Source organism: Culex quinquefasciatus, chromosome 1 (assembly GCF_015732765.1).
Source record: "Culex quinquefasciatus strain JHB chromosome 1, VPISU_Cqui_1.0_pri_paternal, whole genome shotgun sequence".
Classification (NCBI taxonomy): Eukaryota; Metazoa; Arthropoda; class Insecta; order Diptera; family Culicidae; genus Culex; species Culex quinquefasciatus.
Window position 1 is genome coordinate 115,034,617 of NC_051861.1, and position 22,149 is coordinate 115,056,765.

Below are 22,149 nucleotides of genomic sequence, written 5' to 3' on the forward strand. Positions count from 1 at the left end.
CACCGCCCTCTCTCTTTCGAGTAAGTTGCAAAGCTGTTTTGCACGCGGCTTCAAAGTTTTTCGAAACCGCTTTTTTTGAGCAGCAGAAAGAGGGGATTTGTGGGGGTCGACGGGGTTAAAAAGAACCTTGCGATAATCGCATTTATTGTTACTTAAAAATCGAAGATTTTTCAACATTTATGATTTTTACTGACCAATATTCAAGGTAAGGAATTATCAAAAAAGGCAAAAAATGCATTAAAAAATGTAATATGTTTTAGGATAAGTGGGAATGTGAGCTAAGATATACCGAATTTACTGTATACTGTAATGGAATGGAAATTCACTATTGTTCGTATGCAATTTTACCTCTTCAGTTTGTAAGGTAAAAATAAGTAATATTTTTCCTTAACATTTTAGAGCTTCCTGATTTGTACAATAGTAATTTCAGATCATTCATCGACTTACTTCAAAAGAACAGATTTTCAACATAGATAATCGAAAAATAATTCCATCGTTTTTGTCGGGACGATAACTGTATGCTTTTTCAATCTTTTATAGTTTTTTTTTTAAATACTGATATTTTTACAAAATACCGTATTTTTCGAAAATACAAAAAAAATGCAAAATTTAAACCAAACGTAGCTGAATTTTGTATATTTTTTACTTTATTAAGGTTTATTGTGTTGAAAACTAAAATTTTCACCAAATGCAGTATTGTTTGAAAATATTAAAATTTTCTAAATTTGAACAAAGCGAAATTTTATATGTATTTTCAAATTATTAATGTCTTTTCTGGAAAATACTTAATTTACATAATACATTAACAATTTAATTTACATAATAATTTTTTTTCAAAAGTATCTAAATTTTTAAATTTACAATATGGGTATCAAACTAGGCATAATTTTGTATGCGTTTTCACTTTATTAGAGTTTTTTTTTGAAAACAAAAAAAAATCATAAAATACCGTATTTTTCGAAAATTCTCAAATTTTCAAAATTTGCAAAAATTAATATCGAAGCGAAGCGATTTTGTATATTTTTCACTTTATTATAGTTTTTTTGTGCTGAAATCTAAAATTTTCACAAAATGAATTACTTTTCGAAAATATTCCATTTTTTCAAATTTGCAATATGTGTATCAAACGAAGTGAAATTTGTCATGTATTTTCAAATTATTAGAGTCTTTTTTTTTTGAAAAATACTGAATTTTCGAGTTTTACACTTTTTTAATTTTTTTTTGAAATTGCTAAAATTTTCACAAAATACTAAAATTTTTAACAAAATACTCAAAAGTTTCACAAAAAACATATTTTTCAAAAACACTAAAATTTAAAAAAAATTGTGAAATTTTTAGTTTTCAACAAAAAAAAACTCTAATAAGTGAAAACCATATTGCATTTTTTTCTAATTACTTATTTTTTTTTCTAAGTACTTATTGCAGTGCCACACGAATGCCCAATTTAATCGAAAATTTTCACAAAATAATATTATTTGTTAAATGGAAGCCTAAGTTTTTTTTTTTCAAAACATAATTGTTTTCGGTTTTAAATTACTTAAAGTGTTTTTGTGAAAACACCTAATTTTCATATTTGATTTTTGTCACTAGGAATTAGGTTTTGTGAAAACACTAATGTCAATCGAATGCAAAAAATCATAGAATTTTTTTACAAAATTACATATTACCATAGAAAAAAAATGCAGACATTTTCAAAACATAATTGTTACTGGGTTTTAATTTTTTTAATATGAAAATACTTAATTTGCCAATCTGCCATTTTTTTATAGAAATATTTTAAAAATTAACATTAAACAAGTGAAAAAAAAATTACATGAATTTTTAAAACAGTGCTGCTATTGATTTAAAATTCTATATGTTTAATTTTTTAATCATTTTTTTTTATTTTGCAATAAGAGTGTCAAACGAATGCCAAATTTCATGGAAAATGGTCACAAAATAACATTATTTGTTAAATGAGGACAAGAGATTTTTTTTGAAACGTTATTGTCATGGGTTTTAAATTGCTTAAAGTTTTTTTTTTAAATACTCAAATTTTCTAACTACCTAGCAATATGAGTGCCAAACGTAAGCCAATTTTTCATAGATTTTTGCTCAAAATTGATATTCGAGTTAGGAATAGGAAAATTTTCACAACATTTTTTGAAATACTCAATTTTTTATTGTTTAAAAATGGATGTCAAAAAAGTTAAATTGGCTGAAGGTATATCACATTAAGTTTTTTTTTTTGAAACTTTAAATTTAATAATTTGCCCAATAAGTAACAATAGAAGCAAATTTTGCAAATATTTTCTAATTCGTGACAACTTACCAATTTCAGAAATTTCACATCATGCTAAAGTTATTAAACGATGGCATCGTTATGTGAGATTTTATAAAATTAATATTTTCTTTACGATGTGCTCAAAATATTGACATAAAAACGTATCTTTTTACTGTAAATTTAATAACAAATACAGTTGAACCAAATATATTTTGGAAACACTGAACTCTTTTATATAAAGTCAACTGAAAACTACAAAAAAATGTTTCGAAAATTCATTTTTGCGGAGCAGTAGTTTTATTATGAAAAAAAAAAAAAATGATTTGAGTTTGGATTTACTTGACAGCCTTAAGGGACCATCTATCAACCATGTGGACACTTTTTGTAAATCTCAACCTCCCCCCCCCCCCCTCCCCATTATACGTGAACAATTTCCATACAAAAGAAATATTTTTGTATGGAGCGTGGACAACCCTCCCCCTAAAATGTCCACGTGGTTTATGGATGGTTCCTTATAAATCTCAATAATTAGACATTTTAATGGAAATAATTTCCATAACGATCATGTGACCTATCGACTTTTTTTATTAAACTATATGAATGTTGAATATCTGACAACCCTTTTCAAAGAGTTACGAGTATCTGAAGTTAAATTGATAGCCACTCGAAATTAATACTTTGGAAAATTAAAACTAAATTTATGTCAAGAATTAATTACCTGATGATAGATAAAGTAAAGTTATAGTATTTTTCAAAGAGATTTCCAGATTTTATCTCTCTTCAAAATTACATCTTCAGTCCATTTTACCCCGCATGGTCACAATCCACCAACCTCCCTCTCCCCAAAAGGGCGTGAAAAAACTTGTGTCCCCCACAGTATTGACGAAGAGGAGCGCGCGTGGTGCGGTTTGTCACACTTCCGGATATCAATTTGAGCGACCGAGCGTTGAAAACTTTCATCAAGTCAACTTTGTGGAGAAAAAAAAAACTACGGAAGGGAAAAACTTTTCCGACGACTGCATCGAACTTTTCCCCCCATGCTGTTTATAGAGGAGTCGGAAAAACTAAGGAAATTCATTGCAGGAAGAGCAAAAAAAAGAAGTTATTTAACTTTGGATTTAAAAAAAAGTTGAATGACCCCTTGTGTCCACCCCGGCGGCGAATCCTTGAACCTTCTGTGGGTTTTGCTTGTAACAGCAGGGAAAATAGGAAAAGTTTTCCCTTGAAGAGACACATTCTGGGGTCTGTTCTGCGAGAGGACATTACACCAGGATTAACGAAGCTATCGTATCTGCCTTTATTGCACCCCCGGGGGGGATGACGATACAAAGGAAGGACATTGCCATTAAAGTATGGTTTGACTTGGCAAATTATCTGGTTTATTGCGCTTTTCCCAGAATTCATATCAGATAACTTATCGTTAACCACTTAATGATATTACAATTCTGGAAAAAAAGAATTTATGCTCTTAAAGCCGTCACAAATTTCGAACTCAGGCAACGTTAAATATTGCATCCTGAAGGACACAAAACATTGCAAATTTCTACCCATTCAAAAGTTTGCGATGCTCAAAAAAATAACCAAAATAACTCAGCCAGGAAAGCAATAGAAGCAGAGGACGACTGCAGTATCGTGCTGCACAATTTTTGTACGCTGATTGTGTTGCTTGTCATGCAATCACTGCAATATGCAAAAGAGGGACAAAAAAAGTTGGGTATAAATCTAGGAATAGATGATAACTCTGAAGAAAGATATTTATTTGGAAGTGCAGTGAGAAGTTGTGTGATTCGAAAAATATTAAAGCAACAATTTTCTTTCGAGTTTTATTTTATTCCGTTTTCTTCAATTTAGATTGTTCAACAAGCTATGTATGTATGAATGTATTGGAACCTTGGCAGGACTTGGCCATGACCATAGAAGACTGTTCGTCAAGCTACATATACAGAAAAACAGACGTAAATTTCTTTCAAAATCCAAGTATCAGCAATTGGGTACTAAAGCCCTATGTCAATTTTTATGTACAACGGTAAAAAACACGATCAAAAACCATTTCTGATCACTTTTTTTTCATTTTAATGCAAAAATTTTTTTTGACAAGACAAATTTTTTTCGATGGATCAACTATGGTCCCCTTGGAACGAGCTGTCAAGTAGGAGCTTTTCTGTCAAGATGGATCGCGAGGTTAATTTTTCAAAATTGATTTAAAAATCCATTTTAAACTCTTTGTGGTCGTACAAAGGGTCATTGTACTCAGAAAAATAAGCTTTATCGCTGTAAACAATAATATCAGCAATCTAAGCTTCATTTTAGGACCCAATTAAACGGTCAATTTGAATGTTCAGAAACCCACCGCGATCATATTTTGTTCACCACAGCTTATTTACACGCGTTTAACAGTTGCTTGAAACAGTGTGCACGCACACAACCATAAGTCTTATGAGGTGCTCTTATTCACAACTAGGTGGCTCTAGTGAAGAGTGAATAAATAGTGAATCCGTTTGTATGTACTATTTGTTTTGTATTATAAAACTGCATGTCCTTAGCTTAACTTTCACTGTGTTTTAACAAAAAGTACAACATAGATAAAAATGACTACTCTTTTAACAGAACATTTTAACAATGTTGAAGAATTTGTGTTGTTTTTTCCCAAAACATTAAAAACATTACAAAAAGATGGATGGAGATCTCTGGTTGGTTCAGTTATTTTAGGGAAATTTAAACAAATCCTTTTATATGAAATCTGATCCATTTGCACCGATAATTGTTTTGTCAAAATAACATTTCAGCGAATGACAATTTTACTTAATTACCATTTTGCGAAATGGGACGTTTTGCCGTAGGCCACTTCGTCGAAACCTTTACTTTGATTTCAAAATTGATTGGGGCATTGTAATTCAATATATATGAGTTTTGCTTGTTTAAAGAACTGCAAAAGTTGATTAAAGAAAATAGTAGTTTATGCAACAAGGATTTTTTCAGCACGAGTCGTACATTTATCCAACGAGGTTCACCGAGTTGGATAAATACGAAGAGTGCTGAAAAAATCAAGTTTTGCAACGAGTTCCATACAACATTTTTTGCAATTCCGAAAAACACCCATTGAGTGAAATTTTAAGTCAAATTTTCATGTATTTTGTTATTAAATCGTTTAAATCAAAAAAATGTTGAAAAGTGTTACTTTTCGAAACAAGTGCTGAAAAGTTCAACTTTTCAGCACCCATTTCAGTGCTGAAAAGAAGAACTTTTCAGCATTTATTTTGAAAAGTGTTGCTATTCGATTCTGTTATTTTTGGCACAGAAAAGTAGGCTATTTCGTCGTTCAAGAATGACAGGAAAAGTAAGTAGTTTCAGGACGGAATTGCAAAAAAATATATTACAGACACATTTACAATATTAAAAATGTGTACAAAGAAAAAATGCAAACACTAGAAAAATGCATTGTTTTAAGCATCAACTTTTTGGAACCAATTTTGTACAATAAATCAATGAAGAAAATCAACAAAATTGTGTTAAAAAAATGATCAGAAAATTTTAAATTAAAATTTATTTGATTTAATATTAATTTTAGAGGCATCTGGAAATTGATCTAGCTTAATGAAAATAAACCCAAAACAAAATTCTGAAATCCCGAAAATCTCTGGACGTAATATTTTAACGAACCCCAAAGACAATTATAAACCCAAAATCCATGTGGCGTAATAAAACCATAAATAAATCATTGAAAAACTACTTTACTATTATTTGAGACGTGCCAAATAATATTTTTTTAAACTTGCTCCAAATATAAAAAAAAAAGTTAAGTTAGATTTTTCAGGAAAAACTAAACAGCTTTTCTATGTTGTTCAAGAGCTGAAACCAGTATGATTTGTTTAAAAAATTAAGATCATTTTTTTATTTATTTTACGACTTGATCTTAAAAATTAGAAAAAATATACATTTTCTTGTAGTTGTATGATTTTTTACATGCAGTCAAGCTATTGATTGATCTTCACACTTATTTTAACCATTAGAGTCGCTGTTACATACAATTTTGATGCAAAATATTAATCAAAGCCAAGATCATAACAATTTTCAATAAACTTAAATTGGTTGAAAATTTCCCGTTTCCCGGGAAATTTGTAAACCCGGGAAATTTGTAACCCCGGGAAATTAGACGCTCTAAAAAATACTTATATTTCCTGTATTTTCAAAATGCATTTTTTTACTCTAAAAATAACCTCATTTTAAACTCTTTGTGGTCGTACAAAGGGTCATTGTACTCAGAAAAATAAGCTTTATCGCTGTAAACAATAATATCAGCAATCTAAGCTTCATTTTAGGACCCAATTAAACGGTCAATACGGGTATCAAATGCTAGGGTTTTTATCATACATTTCGAATGTCATACAGTTTTTTTGAAAATATGAAAAAAAATCTAAAATTAGTATTTTCGAAAAAATACTCAAATTTTCATTATTTTTTTGCAAGTGATTGGGATTTTTTCATACATTTTGAATGTAATAAAAACGTACTCAAAATTTTCACAAAACAACGTATTTACGAAAAAAATAAACTCGCGAAATTTCAGTTTTTACAAATTATCAGATTTTTTTAGAACATTTCAAATGTTTTTTGAATTATAAAAATTTGAAGCTTTGAGTATTTTTTTCGAAATACGTAGTTTTGTGAAAATTTTGAGTATTTTAAAAAAAATGTCGTTATTACATTCGAAATATATGGAAAATTCCGATCATAATTTGAAAAAAAAAATTGTGATGTAACTTTCGAAATGTTTGAAAAAATCCTAATCGTTTGATACCCATATTGTAAGAAACTAAAATTTTGAGTATTTTATCAAAAATACGTAATTTTGTGACAAATTTGAGTATTTTCAAAAATGTGTGCTACGTTGTCTTGTGAAATTTTTTAGAATTTTCAAAAAATGTTGTTATAACATTCGAAATACAAGAAAAAAATCTGATGATATTTTGAAATACTGAAATTTTGATTTATTTTTGAAAAAAACGTTATTTTGTGACAAATTAGAGTATTTTCAAAAATATGTGTTATAACTTTCGAAATTCATGAAAAAATCCCGATCGTTTGATACCCATCTTGTAAAAAACTTAAATTTTTTGATTTTTTTTTTCAAAAATACGTAGTTTTTAGATTTCTTTTTTGCATTTTCAAAAAAAAATTACATTCGAAATGTATGAAAAATCTCGATCATTTTATACCCATATTGCAATAACAATAATTTTGAGTATTTTTTCGAGAAATAGATAATAGATAATAGATAATAGATAATAGATAATAGATAATAGATAATAGATAATAGATAATAGATAATAGATAATAGATAATAGATAATAGATAATAGATAATAGATAATAGATAATAGATAATAGATAATAGATAATAGATAATAGATAATAGATAATAGATAATAGATAATAGATAATAGATAATAGATAATAGATAATAGATAATAGATAATAGATAATAGATAATAGATAATAGATAATAGATAATAGATAATAGATAATAGATAATAGATAATAGATAATAGATAATAGATAATAGATAATAGATAATAGATAATAGATAATAGATAATAGATAATAGATAATAGATAATAGATAATAGATAATAGATAATAGATAATAGATAATAGATAATAGATAATAGATAATAGATAATAGATAATAGATAATAGATAATAGATAATAGATAATAGATAATAGATAATAGATAATAGATAATAGATAATAGATAATAGATAATAGATAATAGATAATAGATAATAGATAATAGATAATAGATAATAGATAATAGATAATAGATAATAGATAATAGATAATAGATAATAGATAATAGATAATAGATAATAGATAATAGATAATAGATAATAGATAATAGATAATAGATAATAGATAATAGATAATAGATAATAGATAATAGATAATAGATAATAGATAATAGATAATAGATAATAGATAATAGATAATAGATAATAGATAATAGATAATAGATAATAGATAATAGATAATAGATAATAGATAATAGATAATAGATCATAGATCATAGATAATAGATAATAGATAATAGATAATAGATAATAGATAATAGATAATAGATAATAGATAATAGATAATAGATAATAGATAATAGATAATAGATAATAGATAATAGATAATAGATAATAGATAATAGATAATAGATAATAGATAATAGATAATAGATAATAGATATAGATAATAGATAATAGATAATAGATAATAGATAATAGATAATAGATAATAGATAATAGATAATAGATAATAGATAATAGATAATAGATAATAGATAATAGATAATAGATAATAGATAATAGATAATAGATAATAGATAATAGATAATAGATAATAGATAATAGATAATAGATAATAGATAATAGATAATAGATAATAGATAATAGATAATAGATAATAGATAATAGATAATAGATAATAGATAATAGATAATAGATAATAGATAATAGATAATAGATAATAGATAATAGATAATAGATAATAGATAATAGATAATAGATAATAGATAATAGATAATAGATAATAGATAATAGATAATAGATAATAGATAATAGATAATAGATAATAGATAATAGATAATAGATAATAGATAATAGATAATAGATAATAGATAATAGATAATAGATAATAGATAATAGATAATAGATAATAGATAATAGATCATAGATCATAGATAATAGATAATAGATAATAGATAATAGATAATAGATAATAGATAATAGATAATAGATAATAGATAATAGATAATAGATAATAGATAATAGATAATAGATAATAGATAATAGATAATAGATAATAGATAATAGATAATAGATAATAGATAATAGATAATAGATAATAGATAATAGATAATAGATAATAGATAATAGATAATAGATAATAGATAATAGATAATAGATAATAGATAATAGATAATAGATAATAGATAATAGATAATAGATAATAGATAATAGATAATAGATAATAGATAATAGATAATAGATAATAGATAATAGATAATAGATAATAGATAATAGATAATAGATAATAGATAATAGATAATAGATAATAGATAATAGATAATAGATAATAGATAATAGATAATAGATAATAGATAATAGATAATAGATAATAGATAATAGATAATAGATAATAGATAATAGATAATAGATAATAGATAATAGATAATAGATAATAGATAATAGATAATAGATAATAGATAATAGATAATAGATAATAGATCATAGATCATAGATAATAGATAATAGATAATAGATAATAGATAATAGATAATAGATAATAGATAATAGATAATAGATAATAGATAATAGATAATAGATAATAGATAATAGATAATAGATAATAGATAATAGATAATAGATAATAGATAATAGATAATAGATAATAGATAATAGATAATAGATAATAGATAATAGATAATAGATAATAGATAATAGATAATAGATAATAGATAATAGATAATAGATAATAGATAATAGATAATAGATAATAGATAATAGATAATAGATAATAGATAATAGATAATAGATAATAGATAATAGATAATAGATAATAGATAATAGATAATAGATAATAGATAATAGATAATAGATAATAGATAATAGATAATAGATAATAGATAATAGATAATAGATAATAGATAATAATTTAAACTAGAGTTACTTTTAAAATTTTAAGAATAGATTATTTCACAATTGATATTCAAGTCTTATTTTTACATTTTTAACCAGCGATTGGTCTTGAAAAAAGATTTAAAAAATCATATTGCCTCCTATGAGAATCGAACTCATGACCGCTGGTTTACAAGACCAGCGCTCTGCCATCTGAGCTAAAGAGGCGGATATCTGAATCATTGACACTGCTAGTCACGCTTCACGGAGTTGTTACACTAACTCTTTCTGTTTGAAAGCAAAATTTAATTGAGTCATCACTTTGTGTCCAACAACAGTAGACAATCAACTCGATTCAGTTACCAGTTTGACACAGCTTACTGCGAGAGATCGGGACAACAAAAAAATAATAACAATGACGCCTTTTCAGCTCAAACTCACCTAAAATAGACAGTTCTGTTGCGTTGGCCACCGCTGCCATCTAGACTACCTTCTACGTTGTCACCACTATCACCTGAACCCGCGGCCACCGCCACGGGCACGCTCCAGTTCATGACCATCCGGTCCTGAAACATAAAGTCCTGCCGCCACACGTTGCTCGGACATCGCCCACCGTCAACCGGAAGTTCCGCCTCCTCCTCGTCAAAATCCAGATCCTGCTCGGATCCTGCTTCCTCAAAGTAACCGCTCTCGAGCTGATCCAGCTTTTGCTTGCGCCGTCGACCCGCCAAACTCCACCGGTTCCACTCGGCTGCCGGCGGGGGCGGTTTCTTGCCCGGATGGCCACTGGCCCAGTCCGCTTCCAGGTCGTCGATCCACGTGTTCGACGGTGGAAATGGGCCGCCTTCGCCCGGCGGGTGTAACGAATTGGAAAGTGGGTTGCTATCTAAAAAAGTCCCCGCCGCCGGCAGGGCACTGTGGCTGGGCGAGCCGGTTGGGTTGGTTCCGTCCAGCAGCAGCGATTCGATGTAGAAATCACGGACGTCCGACTCTTTTGGGCGGTGGACTTCCACTGGAAAGAGGGGGAGAGAAAAATGGGACCTAATTAGTATTCATGGCATATGAGAGTGGAGGCAATTTGGGCCAATTTAGGACCCTGTTGGAATAGTTAAACGTTAGGAGTGAATCTCTGGAAAAAAAATGTTTTTAAAATTTTTATCATTCTTAAACGAAGTTGACTTTATAGCTGTCGGCCACTATTTCTAGTACCAACTACTAGTGTCTTCCTTTTATCTACAAGGACTTCGCCGCCCTGGGCTCCTAAGTGTATGAAAGTATGGCACGGAGCGACGGCGCCGAATGCCCATATTTACACAAAGAATTTTAGAGCGCCCGCCGCGGGATTCGAACCGGCGACCTCTGGATTGTGAGTCCAGGGCGCGGTCCGATTGATCCACACGGGCGGGTCATTCTTTCAGATATTAAAAAAATTAAACCGTTTTTTCTCTATTTATTGTCTTTTATAATTGTTTCCTTAAAAATATTTGAAATTTTGCAATCAATTTGTTACATTTTATTGCAAAAACAAAAAAGAATTGAAGAACTGATACCATCGATCAAAAACAGAAATGGAACATAAAGATTGTTTTAACAGAGTTTTCGATAATGTATAGCAAGAGAGCTAGAGCAATAATTTTTTCTCACTGCTTTTTTTGTGAAGAATTTCACAATTTTCAGAGAAAAGAATACATTGTAATGCATTTATTACATTTGTAGATTGCAAATTGAGGGAAGAATTTTCATGTTTTTGTTGAAATCTGCTTAAATTAATTCATTATACACACTCAGACTATAGACACCCATATTGCAAATTTTAGAAAAATTGAGCATTTTAGAATAATGCGATATTTGTGAAAATTTAACTATTTTTCAAAAAAGTGAAAAAAGCATACAAAATTTCGCTTTGTTTTATACCCATATTACAAATTATAAAAGTTTGAGTATTTTCAAAAAAATATAATATTTTGTGAAAATTTTACAATTTAAAAAAAAATTATAAAGTGAAAAAGCATACAAAATTTCGCTTCGTTTGATACCCAAACAATGATTCCTGCAAATTTTTAAAATTTGAGTATTTTCGAAAAAAACACGGTATTTGGTGAAAATTGTATTATTTCCCTAAAAAGACTAGATTAAAGTGAAAAAAGCACAACAAATTTTCCTTCTTGTGATACCCATATTCTGCCGCTCTAATCGAGTCCGTCCCTTATGTAAAAACAGCAAGCCGAGAAAAACGCATGTCAAATTTGTCCCGCCCGTAAGGTTACGTGTTAGAATTTTACGAAAAAGTGGATTTTCTTCGGTTTTCTAGAACAAAGTATTACATTTTATTGAGTTTTCTGATAGTTTACATGATTTCGAACCAAACTGCATCATACTTCAAAATTGACGAAATTACATATGGGACGGACTAGCTTTTAGCGGCAGTATTGCAAACATAAAAAAAATAATAATATTTCAAAAAATCCGATATTTTGTGAAAATATATATTTTTTCAAACAAAAAATTAAGTAAAAACATATTCAAAAAATTTAGCAAAAAAATGTAAATTTAATTATTTTTCGTATTTTCGAAAAAAATACAGATTATACAATTTTCAAAAAATATAATGAATTAAAAAAAGCATACAAAATTTTGCTTCGTTTAATACCCATATTGCAAATTAGGAGAATTTGGTTATTTTCGAAAAAATACGTTATTTTGTGATTATTTTAGTATTCTTCAAAAAAAAAAAAAACTTTAAAGCAGTAAAAAAGTATACAAAATATCGCTTCGTTTGATTCCCATTTTGCAAATTATAAAAAAAATTACTATTTAAAAAAACTTTAATAAAGTGAAATGCTTTTTCCAAATTTCACTCCGTTTGGTACCCATATTGCAAATTTTTAAAATTTGAGTATTTTCGAACAAATAGGGTATTTGGAACGAATTGTACTATTTTCCAAAAAAAAACTTTAATAAAGTGAAAAAAGCACACAAAATTTTGCTCCGCGTGTTACCCATTTTGCAAATTCAAAAAAATAGTTTTTTCATTAAATGCGATATTTTGTGAAAATTTTATTTTTTTCCAAAAAATAATCTTAAATAAAGTGAAAAAGTATACAAAATTTTGCTTCGTTTGATACCCATATTGTAATATTTTTTTTATTTTCGAAAAAGTATTTTATGAAAATTTTTCTCTTTTCAAAAAATAAATAAATAATAAAGTGAAAAAAGCATACAAAATTTCGCTTCGTTCAATACTCATTTTGCAAATTAGGAAAATTGAGTTATTTTCGAAAAATACGGAATTTTGTGAATATTTTAGTTTTTCCTAAAAAAATACTTTAAAATAGTGAAAAAGTATACAAAATTTCGCTTCGTTTGATACCCATTTTGCATTTTATAAAAAAATTAGTATTTTCGAAAAAATACTGGTTTTTGTGAAAATTTTACTATTTAAAAAAACCTTAATAAAGTGAATAAGCATACAAAATTTCGCTATTACAAATTTTTAAAAATTTGAATATTCTCGAAAAAATTCGGTGATTGGTGAAAATTATACTATTTTCCAAAACAATACTCAAATGAAGTGAAAAAAGCACACAAAATTTCGCTTCGTGTGATACCCACATTGCAAATTAAAAAAAAAAAAATTTATAAAAAAAGCGATATTTTGTGAAAATTTTATTTTTTTCCAAAAAAAAAAAATTAAATAAGGTGAAAAAGTACTCAATTTGCTTCGTTTGATACCCATATTGTAAATTTTATGTTTTTTAGTATTTTCAAAAAAATGCGTTATTTTATGAAAATTTTACTATTTAAAAAAAATAATAAAGTTAAATTAAATACCAAATTTCGCTTCTTTTGATACCAATATTGTTAGTCATGAAAATTTCAGTAAAAATCAAAAAAATACTGTATTTTTAATTTTTTTTTGTATTTTCTAAAAAAAAACTATATTAATGTGAAAAGGCATACATAATGTCACTTCGTTTGATACCCATATTGCAAATTATGAAATTTGAGTACTTTCTAAAAAATACGGTATTTTGTAAAAAAGGTTGAGTATTTAAACTTTGAAACTTACTACGTTTTCAACAAATATATTCTTAGTGAAAGCATTGATAATTTTACTTGATATGGACAAATGGTCGAAAAGACAAAAAGTCGAAAAGGATTAAAGATTGAAATTAGAAAATTAGATAAGTTATTATTTCAGTAATATTGCTAAATATAAAAAAAAACAAATACAAAAGGTCCAAAGACATAAGGTAGTAAAGATATAAAATCGAAATGCATTAGATCGAAAGGACAAAAGATCAAAAACGAAATAAATATAAATATGAAAATGAGGCATGGGATTATCTATAAACAGTATATGTAAAAAGTGCCGGGTCCGGTGGCGCAGTGGTTAGCGTGGTAGCCTCTCACCCCAGTATGGCCTGGGTTCAATCCCAGACGGACCCGGTGGCATTTTTCGAGACGAGATTTGCCTGATCACGCCTTCTATCGGATGGGGAAGTAAAACGTCGGTCCTATAGCGTAAAAGAGGTTTTGAGTGACTCACCACACATAACCTTCGGACGCCTAGAAATGAGCAGAAACTTGCAACAGAGCCCACAAAAGACCCGGGGGTCGTTAAAGTGGATTGCTTTGCTTTGCTGTGTAAAAATATTTATCATAGTTTTTTATTAAATATTTTTGTTTTTTTTCTAAACGTTATTTTGCTAGGTTTTCTATTCTTTCAAATAGCTCACTTAAAACTATTCGATTATTTTGTAATTCTTATTTATTTTCCTTGCATCAATATTTTCTGAAGGTTTTTTTTTTCTAAATATGACCAGCTTTTTTTTAATGCTAATAAGAGAAACTTTAAATATTCATACCTATTTTTATAGATAAAAATGTTTCAATCTCTCTAGGTTTTTTGGCCAAATTTTCTCTAGTTTTTGTTTAATTGCATTTGAAGAACATTCTGTTACCAAGCGGTTAATGAAAAGGAAATAGTTGCAAGGAACACCAAATCTCTATGAACCAGCCATTCACACAAGTTGTAAAATTGTTATTTAGGTAAATAAAATGAATTGAATTGAAAAAATTATAGATAAAAAAATGGTTTTAAAAAGAAGCAGTTTGAATTAAGAAACATATTGCTGTAATTTTTTTTTTACATTTTAAAAATAATTAATTTTTGTTTTACTTGGCTATGAAAATATTTTTTAAAGACGTTGGGGTCAACAAAAAATCCAAAAACTTTGAAATTCCAATAAAAATAGAAGTTCAAATTTTCACGAGGGAGGAAGGGTTTAAGATTTACAAAAAAAATGTCCACGTTTTTTTTTGGATGGTCCCTTAACAAAATTCAAAAATATTAGGAAAACATTTTTTCGATGTGTTATCGTAAACCAATTTTTTTTAAAGACTGAAATTATGCATATTTGATTAAAAATTCAAAAATAAACGTCATTGAGTGATTTTTTTATAGTTTACAAATATTTATTTAAGTTTTTCCACTTAAAGTTTCAATTTTTGGCAATATTTTTTTCACTTGTTTATTGAGGAAAGATTTGAAAAATTATTTAAATAAAATTATTAATTGGCTCAATTTTTTCTTAGATTTGAATAATTATAAAAAATGTTCAAAATTTATGAATATGGACTACAGCATTGGAAAAAGCAATGAATTTTAGGAAAAAAATCATGATTTTTTGAAATTAAAGAAAATGATAGTAGAATGATTGTAACAGCGCGAAAATCATATTTTAATAACTTTTAATTTAAATATGATGAAAACTCTATGAATACAACAAATGTTTTATTTTATTTAGGTATCTTTTTTGTTGAAACTTATCAACTTTGACAAGGTTAACTATAGTGAATATTTTTAAGATATTTTATTCAGTTTTGTAAAAATCTAGTTTTTTTTTGAAAAGGTCCTTGTTATTGTCTTTCATATGTTTATAGGATTAGTAGGATAGGATTCTCAAATTCCCTGAGAATTTCTTTCCTCAACAACACAACCTCTAAAAATTTCCATTTTAATCGACCACTTCTTGCAAAACCACCTCATAAACTAGCCCTAGTGTTCGTGTCTACCAAAAATGTACAAATAAATATATTGTAGAACCCAGCCAGCAACACGTGAGCAGCAGCTGTCTGCGGAACTGTCAGAACCATAAGCTTTCGTTACCCTCCGGATTGATATGGTGAACCCTTGGGGTGGTGAACGCCGCTCTTCCGTGAGGTCGACTCGTATTGTCTGTTCGTGATAGGATTGCATTTATTATTTGTTCCAACAGCAGCACACTTGACGGGAAACACTCTGTTGCTTGCGTTTGCTTTATTTTTGTTTTATGATTTTGTGCCATTTTCATTTGTTGCTTTTTGGGGTTAAGTTGATTGTGTTTTTGGAGTTTACTAAATTTCTATTTTTAGACTAATAGAAATATTTATGGGGGTGATGCTCTTTCACTTAAAAATTGAAAGCAAACAAACTACCTTCTACTAATTAAAACTTCCCTCCAAAGACAATATCATTTTCCTCCAACCAAGTTCAATCCACTCTCTTCTCACAACATCGTCAAAGTTTAAATATTTGCTGAAAGAGTGAAAATATTGATCCCAGCAGCAGCAACAAGTACCTTTTCCCTCAACGAGATGACGTTGGCAAGAGCACTCGAGAGCTCATGCAAAATTACCATGCCTTCGATGACAGGAAAGGAAAAGGAAACGATGCAAAAAAAAACTGAAAAAAATAAACGTGAAACAGCTCTCCATCAAAGCTTGAAGGACCTCAAAACGGTCCTCCGTCCATTTTCTCAAATTTTCCCGCCGGGACATTTACACACACACACTTTTCGGATCGGGGAAAATGTCATCCCTTGATGATGCAACAGTTTTCTGGACTTTGTTATTGAGAAAAGAAGTTGGAATCATTTTCCTAAATTTTGGAAAAAAATATTTACTCAAAGTCGATTTTTGTCTTCTGCCTTCTGCCTTCTGCCTTCTGCCTTCTGCCTTCTGCCTTCTGCCTTCTGCCTTCTGCCTTCTGCCTTCTGCCTTCTGCCTTCTGCCTTCTGCCTTCTGCCTTCTGCCTTCTGCCTTCTGCCTTCTGCCTTCTGCCTTCTGCCTTCTGCCTTCTGCCTTCTGCCTTCTGCCTTCTGCCTTCTGCCTTCTGCCTTCTGCCTTCTGCCTTCTGCCTTCTGCCTTCTGCCTTCTGCCTTCTGCCTTCTGCCTTCTGCCTTCTTGATTTTGATTTTGATTTTGATTTTGATTTTGATTTTGATTTTGATTTTGATTTTGATTTTGATTTTGATTTTGATTTTGATTTTGATTTTGATTTTGATTTTGATTTTGATTTTGATTTTGATTTTGATTTTGATTTTGATTTTGATTTTGATTTTGATTTTGATTTTGATTTTGATTTTGATTTTGATTTTGATTTTGATTTTGATTTTGATTTTGATTTTGATTTTGATTTTGATTTTGATTTTGATTTTGATTTTGATTTTGATTTTGATTTTGATTTTGATTTTGATTTTGATTTTGATTTTGATTTTGATTTTGATTTTTAATTTGATTTTGATTTTGATTTTGATTTTGATTTTGATTTTGATTTTGATTTTGATTTTGATTTTGATTTTGATTTTGATTTTGATTTTGATTTTGATTTTGATTTTGATTTTGATTTTGATTTTGATTTTGATTTTGATTTTGATTTTGATTTTGATTTTGATTTTGATTTTGATTTTGATTTTGATTTTGATTTTGATTTTGATTTTGATTTTGATTTTGATTTTGATTTTGATTTTGATTTTGATTTTGATTTTGATTTTGATTTTGATTTTGATTTTGATTTTGATTTTGATTTTGATTTTGATTTTGATTTTGATTTTGATTTTGATTTTGATTTTGATTTTGATTTTGATTTTGATTTTGATTTTGATTTTGATTTTGATTTTGATTTTGATTTTGATTTTGATTTTGATTTTGATTTTGATTTTGATTTTGATTTTGATTTTGATTTTGATTTTGATTTTGATTTTGATTTTGATTTTGATTTTGATTTTGATTTTGATTTTGATTTTGATTTTGATTTTGATTTTGATTTTGATTTTGATTTTGATTTTGATTTTGATTTTGATTTTGATTTTGATTTTGATTTTGATTTTGATTTTGATTTTGATTTTGATTTTGATTTTGATTTTGATTTTGATTTTGATTTTGATTTTGATTTTGATTTTGATTTTGATTTTGATTTTGATTTTGATTTTGATTTTGATTTTGATTTTGATTTTGATTTTGATTTTGATTTTGATTTTGATTTTGATTTTGATTTTGATTTTGATTTTGATAGTAGGATTTTAAATGGAAATTGCAATCGAAATTGTGTAAAAATAATTAATTTGAAAGCCAATTTGATTTTTTTGACATTTCAGCATGTTGAAAAAATGTAAATTAATTTTTGACTGTCATTTTGAACAAATCAATATTCTTAAAATTAAAATAAAAACAAATGTGAGAAAAGCCAGTATCCACCTAAAAGTGACTCAATCCACCCCCTAAAGAGCCCGATCACTTTCCATCGACATCGGGACCGATTTTTCGAGTGGGACGAGGTCCTCGTCGCTTGAGGGAGGTTGAAAGGGTCAAGAATGTAAAATTTTTGCGCTTGAACGAACCAAAGTGGAAGGAGGTTAAATATTTATACTTTATACTTTATTTATACTGAGAAGGAGCAAAATAAAAAAGAAGAAACGCCTCAATGTATGCAATCCGGGAAATGGACCGGGGAACGTGACTGAGGGTGTGAAAAATTGCAGACCTTTGGAGGGGAGTAGTGTTGGAACAGTTGTGGGGAGTGGAAGTGCAAGCTAGAAGGGAGGTGGGGAGGGAAATTCCAGCTAGAGAGGCCGGAAATGAGACGATGTGAACGCAGAATGTGACAGAAAATGAGTCTCTCAAGGAAAATGTGGGTTTTCTAGAAAGACGGGGGATGCAAAAAGGGGGTTCCGAGAGAAAGTGTGGTTGAAATAATAATGAGATAATCATCTTGCTGGACGATGCCTGGGAAAAGTGACAATAATGACAGTGGTGAAGTGGATAAGTGAAGTTGATTGAGGGAGGATGACAGGAAAATATTTTTTTTATGAATTTGAATAAAACTTGGAGCTGATTTTATTCAGACATTTTCCCAAGCTACTTATTTCGTTTTTACAGACCCGCTGTATTCTTTTGGAAATCTTGAAAAAAGAAAATAGAAAATAATGTATTTGAAAATCCTGTTACGAGCGAATAAACAGTAACAAGAAGGAACAAAAACCCAGAAAAAAAAACCAAGTAATTCACACCATAATAGTCAGCGGAAGGACAACCCCCAAGTTTTATTCAAATCGAATTTATCCAGGAATATATAGAGACAGAGAGAAAAACGAGTTAGCAAATGAGATCAATTCACTTAGCACCGTGATGTAGTAGTACAAAAATAAAGTACAAAGGCAATTGTATCAACATCATTTGACAGTGTTACCAGAATGAAAAAAATGACTCTACAATAGAATATGAAAAAAAGTGAAAGTGATTATTTATATAATTTACCACATTCGGTCAGTGTTGCCAGAACTTATAAGTCTTTTTTATGTGCATGATTTTGAATTTCACTTGCATTAAAGTTTAAAACACTAAGATTTGCAAAGCGGTTAAAATTTCACGTTAATTTTCTTGAATTACGACGGTGTTGCCAGGTTTTCAAATAAAAAATATCTTTATTCAAAAATTTAGGGTAGGCCAAAAAATCTTCATAATTTTGGGAAAATTTAAATAAGAATCGAAATTAAATAAGGTACTGATATTGATTAACTGTGTTTCCAGATTTCCAGTAAATTTGTCAAAAGATAAATTGAGTTGCCATTATTTTAAGTTTCCTATCCCTGACATGTAGTAAGAAGATTGCAACAGTCATTTGCATTAAATTGTGAAACAATTGGAAATATTTGCAGGTTATCGAGAACTAGTTTCAGACTGGCCAGAAAAGTTCCAATTGGCTTTTTTATTGATTTCAGAGAAAAAATGAAAAAAAAACGTTTTTGAATTCCGTCTAAAATATGAAATAAGCAAAAAAAATTATTACGTTTATTAAAATTATGCTCGATTTTTTAATTTTGAAATTATTTTTATTGAAAATATCATAACATTTCGCAAAATGTTCAAATATTTAAATAGAAAATTGAACCAATAGTTTCCAAATTATTTTTCAATTTAAATTTATATGAAAATTGGCACTTAGAGGAATTAATTTTCATCGATTCGAATTGTTTCTATGGATTCTAACTGATATGTAAATTAATGCCAGATTTTCAAAGTTCCAGAGAGATAATTATAGGAAATTTTCTAATCCTCCAAAGAAAATCAGAGTTGATTTCATTCAAGAATTATTTTTTAAAATTCGTAAGCTCAAAATTATGGTTTTTGAGAAATGAACTTTACTTGAAGGAAATTACCTAAAAAATCTGTTTTTTACATGCAATTCTTTTTTCAGAAAAAATCATAAGTCTTACAACTTTTGCCGAAAACACCGAATCTAACAGAAAATCCCTTCTTAAAATACAGAATTTCATACATTTACTTACCTATTTTGTATGACCAACTTCCAACATTTATTGAACTTGTATGGAAAAAAACTAATGATCCAAAATGACTTCTTTTGTAAAAGGAATGCATGCACAAAGTTTAATCCAAATCAAAACTGAAAAAAAAATCACGAAAAAATTAGCGATATTGTAGAGAACTACTCATAAGTAACCTTAACATAAGACAGGGTTGCCAGATATTTTTATTCCTAAATGATAAGAACCTCTATGCAACTTTTTAAGAGATACATAACTTTTGAATAAAATGATCAACAATCAAAATTTTATTTTGTTTTTTTTTTATTTATAAAATGTCTAAACTGCTTTAGACAGTGTTCCCAGATGGCCAGATTAACTTTGAAAATGTCATCTTCTTACAAAGTTATTCCAAAATGTTAATTTTTTTTTTATTTGACTGAAGTATCGATATCTATTTCCAGAGTTGCCAGATTGTCAATGTTTCTTTTTAATCAGATAAGCTATTCTAATACCAATTCAATGATGAACAAAAGTTAGAGGTTTCCTAAATAATTCGATTTATGACACCCTTATTTGGAAAGTATTACTGTATTTAAAGCAGGGTTGCCAGATTTTAAAGTTTTGTTTTTTTTTTCAAAGTTTGTTTTTTTAAAACGATTTTTTTTCCATAATCGCCAAAACAAATCATCAATCCTCTAAAAGAAACAAAAATGATAAACCACAAATTGACGCAACATTTCCCAGATTTCCGGGAAGGGCCGGCAAATAAAAGAAAGAAGAAAAAAACCAAAATCCGCCGCTTTTCCGTCCGACCTGGCAAACGAATTTTGGTCAAACGAGCTTCCCTTTGATGTCAACCGGGTCAAAGGCGGGGCGTCCCGACTGGCCGGAGCTAATTAAATTGTTCCAACAGAACGAAAATATTTACAAGTTTTTCTCGCGTCTAAAGAGGCCACCTTTTTCGAGCAAAAATTGTATTTTTCTTGAAAGTGGGGGAAGGTGGGTGTGGGAAAATCCAGGCAGTCGAGTGAGCTTTAATTGAAACGTTTTGGGAACGATTTGGCGGATTTTTTTTTGCGGATATCGAATTATTTGGAATTTTGGAATTTCGGGGGAGATTTTCTTATTCGGTTAAATTGAGCTGGAATCAGCGAAGATCAAGGATACAAATTTAGTCTTTAAACAAAATCTGAAAAAAACATTTTTGAAATTTCGATTTCATATTTCACTAGAATGCTAAATCAAACGTCAAATTATGTCCAAAAAATCAAATAAAAAATTACTCACAAAAACACTTTCCTTACTCGACGGATTCCGGCACAGGTTCCACCTCAAACCAGGGAGGGAAGCCGTCTGTCTGCGGCCAACGCCATCGACGCTAGTCGTGCATAAACATTTATCCTTTCGTGTCAGCAAAATTGTGTGCATTTTGGAGTTTTCTGGGTGAAGTTAGGGATGTCAACATATTTCCATGCTTTTATATTTAATCAATTGTTTTCCCAAAAAAATCTACTTTTAGTAAATTTAATCAATTATCAATACTTTTTTCAAAACCTCTTGACCATCCCTACCCCTTTCAAAAGGTCGTGGGAACTTGGCCAGTTCTTGATGCAAATCGACGTTTCCCTCCCCCTCCC

At 28.6% G+C, this 22,149-nt stretch overlaps 1 protein-coding gene and 1 non-coding gene across 7 annotated transcripts in view; both read right to left on the minus strand.

The window, feature by feature from the left end:
- LOC6045247 overlaps positions 1 to 22,149 on the minus strand; it is a 262,138-nt gene that overhangs the window by 90,217 nt on the left and 149,772 nt on the right. For all 6 annotated transcript variants that reach the window (XM_038253760.1, XM_038253834.1, XM_038253908.1 and 3 more), the window contains exon 4: positions 10,365 to 10,935. In XM_038253760.1, coding sequence (XP_038109688.1) covers positions 10,365 to 10,935 — 571 coding nt within the window. The remainder of the gene's footprint in view (positions 1 to 10,364; positions 10,936 to 22,149) is intronic.
- On the minus strand, positions 10,079 to 10,151 carry Trnat-ugu. Its single transcript has one exon. It is a non-coding gene; the product is annotated as a tRNA-Thr (tRNA).